Source organism: Pristiophorus japonicus, unplaced genomic scaffold, assembly GCF_044704955.1.
Source record: "Pristiophorus japonicus isolate sPriJap1 unplaced genomic scaffold, sPriJap1.hap1 HAP1_SCAFFOLD_29, whole genome shotgun sequence".
NCBI classification, from domain to species: Eukaryota; Metazoa; Chordata; class Chondrichthyes; family Pristiophoridae; genus Pristiophorus; species Pristiophorus japonicus.
The window spans coordinates 2,970,748-2,984,705 of record NW_027252668.1 but is presented as its reverse complement, the minus strand read 5'-3'; the positions used below and the strand labels follow the sequence as shown (position 1 = coordinate 2,984,705).

Genomic DNA, 13,958 nt, shown 5'->3' with positions numbered 1-13,958 from the left:
AGGCTCGAGGGGCCGAATGGGCCTCCTCCTGTTCCTGTGCAACAGGCTCGAGGGGCTGAATGGCCTCCTCCTGTTCCTGTGTAACAGGCTCGAGGGGCTGAATGGCCTCCTCCTGTTCCTAATGTAACAGCTCGAGGGGCTGAATGGGCCTCCTCCTGTTTCTAATGTAACAGGCTCAAGGGACTGAATGGGCCTCCTCCTGGCCCTAGGGTAACAGGCCCGAGGGACTGAATGGGCCTCCGGCTGGCCCTATGGTAACAGGCTCAAGGGACTGAATGGGCCTCCTCCTGGCGCTAGGGTAACAGGCTCAAGGGACTGAATGGGCCTGCTCCTGGCCCTAGGGTAACAGGCTCAAGGGACTGAATGGGCCTGCTCCTGGCCCTAGGGTAACAGGCCCGAGGGACTGAATGGGCCTGCTCCTGGCCCTAGGGTAACAGGCCCGAGGGATTGAATGGGCCTGCTCCTGGCCCTAGGGTAACAGGCCCGAGAGACTGAATGGGCCTGCTCCTGGCCCTAGGGTAACAGGCCCGAGGGACTGAATGGGCCTGCTCCTGGCCCTAGGGTAACAGGCTCAAGGGACTGAATGGGCCTGCTCCTGGCCCTAGGGTAACAGGCCCGAGGGACTGAATGGGCCTGCTCCTGGCCCTAGAATAACAGGCCCGAGGGACTGAATGGGCCTGCTCCTGGCCCTAGGGTAACAGGCCCGAGGGACTGAATGGGCCTGCTCCTGGTCCTAAGGTAACAGGCCCGAGGAACTGAATGGGCCTGCTCCTGGCCCTAGGGTAACAGGCTCGAGGGACTGAATGGGCCTGCTCCTGGCCCTAGGGTAACAGGCCCGAGGGACTGAATGGGCCTGCCCCTGGCCCTAGGGTAACAGGCCCGAGGGACTGAATGGGCCTGCTCCTGGCCCAAGGGTAACAGGCCCAAGGGACTGAATGGGCCTGCTCCTGGCCCTAGGGTAACAGGCCCGAGGGACTGAATGGGCCTGCTCCTGGCCCTAGGGTAACAGGCCCGAGGGACTGAATGGGCCTGCTCCTGGCCCTAGGGTAACAGGCCCGAGGGACTGAATGGGCCTGCTCCTGGCCCTAGGGTAACAGGCCCGAGGGACTGAATGGGCCTGCTCCTGGCCCTAGGGTAACAGGCCCGAGGGACTGAATGGGCCTGTTCCTGGCCCTAGGGTAACAGGCCCGAGGGACTGAATGGGCCTGCCCCTGGCCCTCTGGGCTGTGGCGAGCTGCCGATGTGGACAGGTGCACAGCTCCGCCGCGAAACGCTGACCCGGTGCGTTCTTGTTCGCCGCAGGTGGAAAACCGCGGGGCTTACGCTGTCCCCGTCAACGTGACGTTCGACGTTCCCATGGAGATCGGGGGCCTGGTGCGCTGGGAACTGCGGAGCCCGATCCAGGTTGATCCGGTGAGTGTCGGCAGGGAGTCCAGATGGGGATGCGTTGGCCTTCAAATCGGAGCGAGGGGCCGGAATTCTCAGTGAGTGGGCCGTCAGGTGGCAGGTGGAGTTTAATGTGGGGAAACGTGAGGCGATTCACTTCAGTCGGGAGGATAGAAATAGTTCTTCAATGATGAGAAACTATTTGTTGTGTGTGCAAGAACTGTTAGACGGAGTCGTGTTTAACTCCAAGAGGTACGACCTTGGCTCTGCTTTATTAAGGCCCAAAGTGACCAATATACAAAATGGCTGACCTTTTATACTTGGGCCGCACACACGTGCGAGCGGACCAATGGCTCCAACAGTGAGGCCATCTCGTGGCTAGTGATGCTAAAAGTACACACATGACACTGTTCACTGTCGGTGTTCGGAGCGATTTGCGTGCCCTCGTGCAGGAAACACAGAGAGTTAGCACGCAGGTACAGCAAGCCAGAAGGAAGGCAAAGGGCCTGTTGTCCTTCACTGCAAGTGGGGTTGGAGTATAAGGGTAAGGCAGTCTTGCTACAATTGTACAGGGCCCTGGTGGGACCACACCTGGAGCACTGCGCACAGTTCTGGTCTCCTGATCGAAGGAAGGATACACTTGCCATAGAGGGAGTGCAACGATGGTTGACCAGACCGGCTCCTGGGAGGGGACAGTTGTCCGATGATGGGAGTGTGTAGAAAGGGCCTATGCTCTCTGGAGTTTAGAAGAATGAGAGTTAATCCCATTGAAACATGTTAGTATTCAGGAAGTGATCAGGAAGGCCAAGGGAATCTTGGCCTTTATTGCAAAGGGGATGGGGTGTAAAAGCAGGGAAGTCCTGCTGCAACTGTACAGGGTATTGGTGAGGCCACACCTGGAGTACTGCGTGCAGTTTTGGTTTCCATATTTACAAAAGGATATACTTGCTTTGGAGGCAGTTCAGAGAAGGTTCACTCGGTTGATTCTGTGGATGAGGGGTTGACTTATGAGGAAAGGTTGAGCAGGTTGGAATACTCATTGGAATTCAGAAGAATGAAAGGTGATCTTATCGAAACGTCTAAGATTATGAGGGGGCTCGACAAGGTGGATGCAGAGAGGATGTTTCCACTGATGGGGGAGACTCGAACTAGGGTGCATGGTCTTAGAATAAGGGGCCGCCCATAAAACTGAGATGAGGAGAAATTTCTTCTCTCAGAGGGTTGTAAATCTGTGGAATTCGCTGCCTCAGAGAGCTGTAGAAGCTGGGACATTGAATATATTTAAGACGGAGATAGACAGTTTCTTAACTGATAAGGGAATAAGAGGTTATGGGGAGCGGGCGGGGAAGTGGAGCTGAGTCCATGATTGGATCAGCCATGATCGTATTAAATGGCGGAGCAGGCTCGAGGGGCCGAATGGCCGACTCCTGCTTCTATTTCTTATGTTCTTAAGTAAGGTTCTGAGGGGGATTGACCGGGTAGATACAGGGAGGGTGTTTCCCCCCGGGCTGGGGAGTCTAGAACCAGGGCTCACAGTCTCAGGATAAAGGGTCGGCCATTTAGGACTGAGATGAGGAGGGAGTGCCGCACTGTCGGAGGGGCAGTACTGAGGGAGCGCCGCACTGTCGGAGGGGCAGTACTGAGGGAGCGCCGCACTGTCGGAGGGGCAGTACTGAGGGAGTGCCGCACTGTCGGAGGGGCAGTACTGAGGGAGCGCCGCACTGTCGGAGGGGCAGTACTGAGGGAGTGCCGCACTGTCGGAGGGGCAGTACTGAGGGAGTGCCGCACTGTCGGAGGGGCAGTACTGAGGGAGTGCTGCACTGTCGGAGGGGCAGTACTGAGGGAGCGCCGCACTGTCGGAGGGGCAGTACTGAGGGAGCGCCGCACTGTCGGAGGGGCAGTACTGAGGGAGTGCCGCACTGTCGGAGGGGCAGTACTGAGGGAGCGCCACACTGTCGGAGGGGCAGTACTGAGGGAGTGCCGCACTGTCGGAGGGGCAGTACTGAGGGAGTGCTGCACTGTCGGAGGGGCAGTACTGAGGGAGCGCCGCACTGTTGGAGGGGCAGTACTGAGGGAGTGCCGCACTGTCGGAGGGGCAGTACTGAGGGAGTGCCGCACTGTCGGAGGGGCAGTACTGAGGGAGCGTTGCACAATCGGAGGGGCAGTACTGAGGGAGCGCTCACTGTCGGAGGGTCAGTACTGAGGGAGTGCTGCACTGTCGGAGGGTCAGTACTGAGGGAGCGCTCACTGTCGGAGGGTCAGTACTGAGGGAGCGTTGCACAATCGGAGGGGCAGTACTGAGGGAGCGCTGCACTGTCGGAGGGGCAGTACTGAGGGAGCGCTCACTGTCGGAGGGTCAGTACTGAGGGAGCGCTCACTGTCGGAGGGTCAGTACTGAGGGAGCGTTGCACAATCGGAGGGGCAGTACTGAGGGAGCGCCGCACTGTCGGAGGGGCAGTACTGAGGGAGCGCCGCACTGTCGGAGGGTCAGTACTGAGGGAGTGCCGCACTGTCGGAGGGGCAGTACTGAAGGAGCGCCGCACTGTCGGAGGGGCAGTACTGAGGGAGCGCTGCACCGTCGGAGGGGCAATACTGAGGGAGTGCTGCACCGTCGGAGGGGCAGTACTGAGGGAGTGCCATCTTTCGGATGAGACGTTAAACCGAGGCGCCGTCTGCTCTCTCGGGTGGATGTAAAAGATCCCGGGTCACTATTTGGAAGAAGAGCAGGGGAGTTCTCCCCGGTGTCCTGGGGCCAATATTTATCCCTCGATCAACCGAACAAAAACAGATTATAGAAACATAGAAACATAGAAAATAGGTGCAGGAGCAGGCCATTCAGCCCTTCTAGCCTGCACCGCCATTCAACGAGTTCATGGCTGAACATGAAACTTCAGTACCCACTTCCTGCTTTCACGCCATACCCCTTGATCCCCCGAGTAGTAAGGACTTCATCTAACTCCCTTTTGAATATATTTAGTGAATTGGCCTCAACTACTTCCTGTGGTAGAGAATTCCACAGGTTCACCACTCTCTGGGTGAAGAAGTTTCTCCTTATCTCGGTCCTAAATGGCTTACCCCTTATCCTTAGACTGTGACCCCTGGTTCTGGACTTCCCCAACATTGGGAACATTCTTCCTGCATCCAACCTGTCCAAACCCGTCAGAATTTTAAACGTTTCTATGAGGTCCCCTCTCACTCTTCTGAACTCCAGTGAATACAAGCCCAGTTGATTCAGTCTTTCTTGATAGGTCAGTCCCACCATCCCGGGAATCAGTCTGGTGAATCTTCGCTGCACTCCCTCAACAGCAAGTATGTCCTTCCTCAAGTTAGGAGACCAAAACTGTACACAATACTCCAGGTGTGGCCTCACCAAGGCCCTGTACAACTGTAGCAACACCTCCCTGCCCCTGTACTCAAATCCCCTCGCTATGAAGGCCAACATGCCATTTGCTTTCTTAACCGCCTGCTGTACCTGCATGCCAACCTTCAATGACTGATGTACCATGACACCCAGGTCTCGTTGCACCTTCCCTTTTCCTAATCTGTCACCATTCAGATAATAGTCTGTCTCTCTGTTTTTACCACCAAAGTGGATAACCTCACATTTATCCACATTATACTTCATCTGCCACGCATTTGCCCACTCACCTAATCTATCCAAGTCACTCTGTAGCCTCATAGCATCCTCCTCGCAGCTCACACTGCCACCCAACTTAGTGTCATCCGCAAATTTGGAGATACTACATTTAATCCCCTCGTCTAAATCATTAATGTACAATGTAAACAGCTGGGGCCCCAGCACAGAACCCTGCGGTACCCCATCTGGGCCATTATCACATTGCTGTGTGTGGGAGCTTGCTGTGCGCAAATCGGCTGCCGCGTTTCCCACAATACAACAGTGACCGCACTCCGAAAGTACTTCATTGTCTGTAAAGCCCTTTGAGGCGTCCGGTGGCTGTGAACGGTGCTATATAAATGCAACTCTTTGTTTCTTGTGTCACTACAGGTGAACGGTTCCGAGTGCGTGGATGTGACAGACATACGATCGGGTGTGGAACGGCAAACGTTGGGGGTGAGATTCCCTTCGCGCAGTTGTCCTTTCGAATTGCGGCCTCCTTTTGAGGGGGGCGTGTGCCAGCCCTGGATGTTTCGCTTGCTCGAGGATGCAAAGAGGCGGAGTATATCGAGGAACAACCCTCACCCGACCTCGGCCCCCCCTCTGCCTCGGACACGTCCCAAAGACTCTCCCACACACCAGGAATTATTCCGTCGTGTTCACAGCACAGAGACAGGCCACCCGGCCCCACAGCTCCGTGCCGGGGTTTATGCTCCACACCAGCCTCCTCCGAGCCCTCTCCATCTCACCCCGCCAACAGATCCTTCTGTTCCTTTCTCCCTCGTGTGTTTCTCCAGCTTCCCCGCAAATCCATCTCTGCTGTTCCCCTCGACCCCTCTCTGTGGCAGCGAGTCCCACATTCTCACCACTCTCTGGGTAAAGAGGTTTCTCCTGAATTCCCCACTGGATTTATCAGTGACTATCTTATATTGATGGTCCCTAATTCTGGTCCCCCCAACAAGTACAAACATAGTCTCCATGTCGACCCTATCAAACCCCCTTCATAATCTTAAATACATCTATCAGGTCACCCCCTCAACCTTCGCTCTTCGAGAGAACAGAGACCCAGCCTGCCCATCCTTTCCCAATAGGTATAAGCTCTCAGTTCTGGTCCAATCCTGGTAAATCTAATTTGTACCTTCTCCACTGCCTTTATATCCTTTTTATAATATGGAGACCAGAACTGTGCACAGGGCTCCAAGTGTGGTCTAACCAGACCAGAACTGTGCACAGTGCTCCAAGTGTGGTCTGACCAGACCAGAACTGTGCACAGGGCTCCAAGTGCTTGGTTTGCGTTTTTTATGACTTTATTAAGCAGCGTAGATACTTTTAGTGATATGTCGGAAGGTCAGTGCTGAGGGAGTGCCGCACTGCCGGAGGGCCAGTACTGAGTGAGCGCCGCACTGTCGGAGGGGCAGTACTGAGGGAGTGCCGCACTGTCGGAGGGGCAGTACTGAGGGAGCGCCGCACTGTCGGAGGGGCAGTACTGAGGGAGCGCCGCACTGTCGGAGGGGCAGTACTGAGGGAGCGCCGCACTGTCGGAGGGGCAGTACTGAGGGAGCGCCGCACTGTCGGAGGGGCAGTACTGAGGGAGTGCCGCACTGTCGGAGGGGCAGTACTGAGGGAGTGCTGCACTGTCAGAGGGGCAGTACTGAGGGAGTACAGCACTGTCGGAGGGGCAGTACTGAGGGAGCGCCGCACTGTCGGAGGGGCAGTACTGAGGGAGTGCCGCACTGTCGGAGGGGCAGTACTGAGGGAGCGCCGCACTGTCGGAGGGGCAGTACTGAGGGAGTGCCGCACTGTCGGAGGGGCAGTACTGAGGGAGTGCTGCACTGTCAGAGGGGCAGTACTGAGGGAGTACAGCACTGTCGGAGGGGCAGTACTGAGGGAGCGCCGCACTGTCGGAGGGGCAGTACTGAGGGAGTGCCGCACTGTCGGAGGGGCAGTACTGAGGGAGTGTATGGCCTACTCCTGCTCCTACACTTCTCAGGGCCTGGTCGTTATCACATTGCTCGTTTATGGGATCTTGCTGTGCACTAATGGATTGCCCCGTAAGTTTGCAGTGCAACACTGCTAAAGAAAGGACTCGGTTGGCTGTGAGGCATGTGGGGGACGTGCTGAGCCGGGGAAAATCAGCGAGAATAATACCCCTCCTTTTCTCTTCCCCACCCTTCCCCTCCGCCCCCTGTAGCTCGAGTCGACCACAACGTGGAAACGCATCTTCTGCCGCACGAGACTGTTGGGGCGTAAAGACTCGGTGCTGTTCAGCCTGAGCGGAGAGGCCCGGACCTCGGAGCAGGTGAGCAATGCCTCGGCCTTCGATTCGCTGCCGGGATGGCGGGGTTGGGTGCGTGTCTGTCGACCGTGGCCGAATAGCTCTCACGGGAGACGGGGCTTTAACGGGGTGGGGTGGTGGGTTGTGGGCGGGAGATGCTGCCTCCTGAATGGATGCCCTGCACGACCCCCCTCCGCTTCCCGGCAAGGCGGCCATTTTGAAATCGGGGCCTACTCCCGGGGCTGTCCAAAAGCGGGCAACAAGGTGCCATCCTCCGCACCCCACACCTCCGCCATCGCCCCGCCTCCCATCCCCCCTCTCTCTCCTCCCACTCTCCCAGCAACCTATCCAGCCCACTCGCAGAACAACATAAGGATTAGGAGCAGGAGTCGGCCATTCGGCCCCTCGAGCGTGCTCCGCCATTCAGTGAGATCACGGCTGACCTTCGACTTCAACTCCACTTTCCCGACCAATCCCCATATCCCTCGATTCCCTTAATATCAAAAAAAATCTATCCATCTCGGCCTTGAATATACTCAAAGACTGAGCCTCCACAGCCCTCTGGGGCAGAGAATTCCAAAGATTCACCCCCCTCTGAGTGAAGAAGTTTCTCCTCATCTCAGTCCTCAATGGCCGAGCCCTTATCCTGAGACTGTGTGAGCCCTGGTTCTAGACTCCCCAGCCCGGGGGGGGAAACACCCTCCCTGTATCTATCCTGTCAAGCCCTGTAAGAATTGTGTGTGTTTCAATGAGATCCCCTCTCATTCTTCTAAACTCCAGAGAATATCGGCCCAGTCTACTCAATCTCTCCTCATAGGACAATCCCCCCATCCCAGGAATCAGTCTGGTGAACCTTCGCTGCACTCCCTCAATGGCAAGTATATCCTTCCTTAGGTAAGGAGACCAGAACTGTGCACAATACTCCAGGTGTGGTCTCACCAGGGTCCTATATAATTGCAGGAAGACATCTTTACTCTTATACTCAAATCCTCCTGTAATAAAGGCCAACGTACCATTTCCTTTCTCAATTGCTTGCTGTACCTGCGTGTTAACTCACAGTGATTGGTGTACAAGGACCCCCAGGTCCCTCTGGGGCAGTACTGAGGGAGTGCCGCACTGTCGCAGGGGCAGTACTGAGGGAGCGCCGCACTTTCTGAGGGGCAGTAGTGAGGGAGTGCCGCACTGTCAGAGGGGCAGTACTGGGGGAGCGCCGCACTGTCGGAGGGGCAGTACTGAGGGAGTGCCGCACTGTCGGAGGGGCAGTACTGAGGGAGCGCCGCACTGTCGGAGGGGCAGTACTGAGGGAGTGCCGCACTGTCGGAGGGGCAGTACTGAGGGAGCGCCGCACTGTCAGAGGTGCAGTACTGAGGGAGCGCCGCACTGTCGGAGGGGCAGTACTGAGGGAGTGCCGCACTGTCGGAGGGGCAGTACCGAGGGAGCGCCGCACTGTCGGAGGGGCAGCACTGAGGAAGCGCCGTAGAATATTTATCCCTCAAATCAACATAAACAAAAAAACAGATGATGTGGGTCATTATCACACTGCCGTTTGTGGCAGCTTGCTGTGCACAAATTGGGCAGCCGTGTTTCCCACATTACAACAGCGACTACGCGCCCGACAGTAACTTCATTGGCTTCAAAGCGCTTTGGCACATCGGGTGATCGTGAAAGGCGCTATCGAAATTCTATCTCTTCAACAGATGTCTTTCCGTTCTCTAACAGTTCTCGTCAGTTGATGTCAAGCTCGCGATGCAAGTCATGCCATTATCTCACTGGACAAGAAGCAGTTTGTGGACATTTACTATCCCATCAGCCACCAGGCCCAGGTAATTACCTCCCACCGTGACCTATGCCCTCCCGCTGGGGGGCGGGAATGGAGGGAGAGATTGGCTCCTGGCCCCATTCCCATTGGAAGCCATTGGTGCTCTTTGATGCTGTGATGATCAGCCATGATCTTATTGAATGGTGGTGCAGACTCGAAGGGCCGAATGGCCTACTCCTGCACCTATTGTCTATGTTTCGATGTTTCTATCCCGGCAGGCCTAAATCTCTCCAGCTCCAACTGATGCAGCCCCCACTCCCAGTTCTCCACAGGCTTTATGGGGGGGGGGGGTTAGACAACACGTGGGTGCTCTGTGCACAGGAACAGGAGGAGGCCCATTCAGCCCATCGAGCCTGTTACATTAGGAACAGGAGGAGGCCCATTCAGGCCCTCAAGCCTGTTACATTAGGAACAGGAGGAGGCCCATTCAGCCCATCGAGCCTGTTACATTAGGAACAGGAGGAGGCCCATTCAGCCCCTCGAGCCTGTTACATTAGGAACAGGAGGAGGCCCATTCAGCCCCTCGAACCTGTTACATTAGGAACAGGAGGAGGCCCATTCAGCCCCTCGAGCCTGTTACATTAGGAACAGGAGGAGGCCCATTCAGCCCCTCGAGCCTGTTACATTAGGAACAGGAGGAGGCCCATTCAGCCCCTCGAGCCTGTTACATTAGGAACAGGAGGAGGCCCGTTCAGCCCCTCGAGCCTGTTACATTAGGAACAGGAGGAGGCCCATTCAGTCTCTCGAGCCTGTTACATTAGGAACAGGAGGAGGCCCATTCAGCCCCTCAAGCCTGTTATATTAGGAACAGGAGGAGACCATTCAGCCCCTCGAGCCTGTTACATTAGGAACAGGAGGAGGCCCATTCAGCCCCTCGAGCCTGTTACATTAGGAACAGGAGGAGGCCCATTCAGTCCCTCTAGCCTGTTACATTAGGAACAGGAGGTGGCCCAGTCAGCCCCTCGAGCCTGTTACATTAGGAACAGGAGGAGATCATTCAGCCCCTCGAGCCTGTTACATTAGGAACAGGAGGTGGCCCATTCAGCCCCTCGAGCCTGTTACATTAGGGACAGGAGGAGACCATTCAGCCCCTCGAGCCTGTTACACAGGAACAGGAGGAGGCCCATTCGGCCCCTCGAGCCTGTCCCCCTACTCAATCAGATCGTGGCTGAGCTGTATCTTAACTCCATCTACCTGCCTCGGTTCCGTCTCCCTTAAGACCCAACAAAAATATATCAATCTCCGTTTTGAAAGCTGCAATTGATCCCCAGCCTCTGCAGACTTTAGAGGGAGAGAGGCCCAGATCTGTACCAGCCTGTGTGTGAAGAAGTGAGTCCTGACATCACCCCTGAACGGGCGGGCTCTAAATTTAAGATTAAGATCCCTTGTTCGGTACTTCCCCACACCAGAGAAAACAGCTTCCCACTCTCTCTACCCAACCGAATCCTTTAAACACCCTCGATTAGATCATACCCTTAATCTTCTAAACTCGAGGCATCACAAGTCCGGTCTGTACAACCTGTCCTCGAAATGTAACCCTTTTAGCCCCGGTATAAGAACATAAGAAATGGGAGCAGGAGTCGGCCATTCGGTCCCTCGAGCCTGCTCCGCCATTTAATACGATCATGGCTGATCTGATCATGGACTCAGCTCCACTTCCCCGCCCGCTCCCCGTAACCCCTTATTCCCTCATCGTTTAAGAAACTGTCTATTTCTGTCTTAAATATATTCAATGACCCAGCCTCCACAGCTCTCTGAGGCAGAGAATTCCACAGATTTACAACCCTCTGAGAGAAGAAATTTCTCCTCATCTCAGTTTTAAATGGGCGGCCCCTTATTCTAAGACCATGCCCCCTAGTTCTAGTCTCCCCCATCAGTGGAAACATCCTCTCTGCATCCACCTTGTCAAGCCCCCTCATAATCCTATACGTTTCAATAAGATCACCTCTCATTCTTCTGAACTCCGATAAGTAGAGGTCCAACTTACTCAACCTTTCCTCATAAGTCAACCCCCTCATCTCCGGAATCAACCGAGTGAACCTTCTTTGAACAGCCTCCAAAGTAAGTATATCCCTCCTTAAATACAGAGACCAAAACTGTACACAGTACTCCAGGTGTGGCCTCACCAATACCCTGTACATTGTAGCAGGACTTCTCTGCTTTTATACTCTATCCCCCTTGCAATAAAGGCCAACATTCCCTTGACCTTCCTGATCACTTGCTGTCCCTGCATACTAACCTTTTGTGTTTCATGCACAAGGACCCCCAGGTCCCTCTTTCCTGCAGCACTTTGCAATCTTTCTCCATTTAAATAATAATTTGTTTTTCTGCTTTTTCTGCCAAAGTGGATAACCTCACGCTTTTCCACATTATACTCCGTCTGCCAAATGTTTTGCCCACTCACTTAGCCTGTCTATATTCCTTTGCAGATTTGTTGTGTCCTCCTCACACATTGCTTTCCCACCCATCTTTGTATCATCAGCAAACTTGGCTATATTACACTCGGACCCTCCATCCAAGTCATGAATGTCGATTTTAAATAGTTGAGGACCCAGCACTGATCCCTGCGGCACCCTACTAATTACAGTTTGCCAACCAGAAAATGACCCATTTAGAAAGATAGAAATGTAGAAATTTACAGCGCAGAAGGAAGCCATTTCGGCCCATCGTGTCCCGTGCCGGCCGACACAGAGCTACACGGCCCTCGGTCAGCAGCCCTGAAGGTTACATATAAACCCATGAACAATAACGGAAAGGCAAAGAGCACCCGGCCCAACCAGTCCGCCCCACACACCTGCGACACCCCTTACACCGAAACATTCTACACACCACCCCAACCGGAGCCATGTGATCTCCTGGGAGAGGCCAAAACCAGATAAAAACCCAGGCCAATTTAGGGAGAAAAAATCTGGGAAAATTCCTCTCCGACCCATCCAGGCGATCGACACTAGCCCAGGAGATCACCCTGGCCGTATTCTATTCCCTGCAGGACTTACCATTATATCTGCTCCGTCCAGCAAAAGGTCATCCAGTCTAATCCCAATTACCAGCTCTAGGTCCGTAACCCTGCAGGTTACTGAACTTCAAGTGCCCATCCAACCATCTCTTAAAAGTGGTGAGGGTTTCTGCATCCACCACTCTTCCAGGCAGCGAGTTCCAGATCCCCACAACCCTCTGCGTAAAGAAGCCCCTCACCCCTCAAATCCCCTCTAAACCTTCCACCAACCACCTTAAAACTATGCCCCCTCGTAATAACCCCTCCACCAATGGAAATAGACCCTTGCTATCCACTATGTCCAGGCCCCTCAATATTTTGTACACCTCGATGAGGTCTCCTCTCAACCTTCTCTGTTCCAATGAGAACAAACCCAGCCTATCCAATTAGTTGTCCTCATAACTAAGATTCTCCATTCCAGGCAGCATCCTCGTAAATCTCCTCTGCACCCTCTCCAGTGCAATCACATCCTTCCTATGATAGGGCGACCAGAACTGCACGCAGTACTCCAGCTGTGGCCTAACCAAAGTATTATACAATTTAAGCATAACCTCCCTGCTCTTATATTCTGTGCCTCGGCCAATAAAGGCAAGCATTCCGTATGCCTTCTTAACCACCTTATCCACCTGGCCTGCTACTTTCAGGGATCTGTGGACAAGCACTCCAAGGTCCCTCTGTTCATCTACACTATAAAGTGGCCTACCGCTTAATATGTATTCCCTTTCCTTATTAGCCCTCCCCGACTCTCTGTTTTCTGTTAGTTAACCAATCCTGTATCCATGCTGATATATTACCCCCAACCCCGTGAACTTTTATCTTGTGCAGTAACCTTTTATGTGGCCCCTTATCGAATGCCTTCTGGAAATCCAAATACACCACATCCACTGGTTCCCTTTTATCTACCCTGCTCGTTACATCCTCAAAGAACTCCAGCAAATTTGTCAAACATGATATCCCTTTCATAAATCCATGCTAACTATGCCTGATTGAATCACGCTTTTCCAAATATCCTGCTAATGCTTCTTTAATAATGGACTTCAGCATTTTCCCTACCACAGATGTTGGGCTAACTGGTCTATAGTTTCCTGCTTTCTGTCTGCCTCCTTTTTTAAATAGGGGCAATACATTTGCAGTTTTCCAATCTGCTGGGACCCCCCCAGAATCCAGGGAATTTTGGTAAATTACAACCAGTGCATCCACTATCCCTTCCGCTACTTCTCTTAAGACCCGAGGATGTAAGCCATCTGGTCCAGGGGACTTGTCTGCCTTTAGTCCCATTATTTTACCGAGTACTATATCATTAGTGACAGTGATTGTGATTGTATTAAGTTCCTCCCTCCCTATAACCCTTGATTATTCCACTATGTTTTTATTATCTTCTAACATGAAGAACAATATAAAATATTTGTTCAAAGTCCCTGTTCTCCATTATTAATTCCCCAGTCTCATCCTCCAGGGGACCAACAGTTACTTTAGCCACTCTTTTCGCGTTAATGTATCTGTAGAAACTCTTACTATCTGTTTTTATATTTCGTGCTAGTTTACTTTCATAATCTATCTTCCCTCTCTCTCTTATTTTTTTAGTCCTTCTTTGCTGGCTTTTAAAAGTTTCCCAATCTTCTGCCCTCCCACGAGGCTTGGCCACTTGGTATGCCAGGGTCAAGGGTTGCAGGGGTCACTTGACGGGAATCTGCCCTGTTTCTACTTACCATCAGAACTATCTTTGCAAACGCTAACTGTCCCTCCTTCATCCCTCCCCCAGGCGCTGACAGCAATTGAGTTCCACAAATATTACAACAAGCTGCCAGTTATTATCGGGAGCAGTGTAGCCGGACTTGTCTTGCTCATTCTCCTCGCATTCGGCTTA

At 53.6% G+C, this 13,958-nt stretch overlaps 1 protein-coding gene across 1 annotated transcript in view; it reads left to right on the top strand.

The window, feature by feature from the left end:
* LOC139248123 (integrin alpha-D-like) overlaps nucleotides 1-13,958 on the top strand; it is a 24,906-nt gene extending 10,948 nt beyond the window's left edge. Inside the window, exons 4-8 of the mRNA XM_070871872.1 lie at nucleotides 1,303-1,413; nucleotides 5,393-5,458; nucleotides 7,194-7,301; nucleotides 8,997-9,100; nucleotides 13,854-13,958. Coding sequence (XP_070727973.1) covers nucleotides 1,303-1,413; nucleotides 5,393-5,458; nucleotides 7,194-7,301; nucleotides 8,997-9,100; nucleotides 13,854-13,860 — 396 coding nt within the window. The 3' untranslated portion in view covers nucleotides 13,861-13,958. The remainder of the gene's footprint in view (nucleotides 1-1,302; nucleotides 1,414-5,392; nucleotides 5,459-7,193; nucleotides 7,302-8,996; nucleotides 9,101-13,853) is intronic.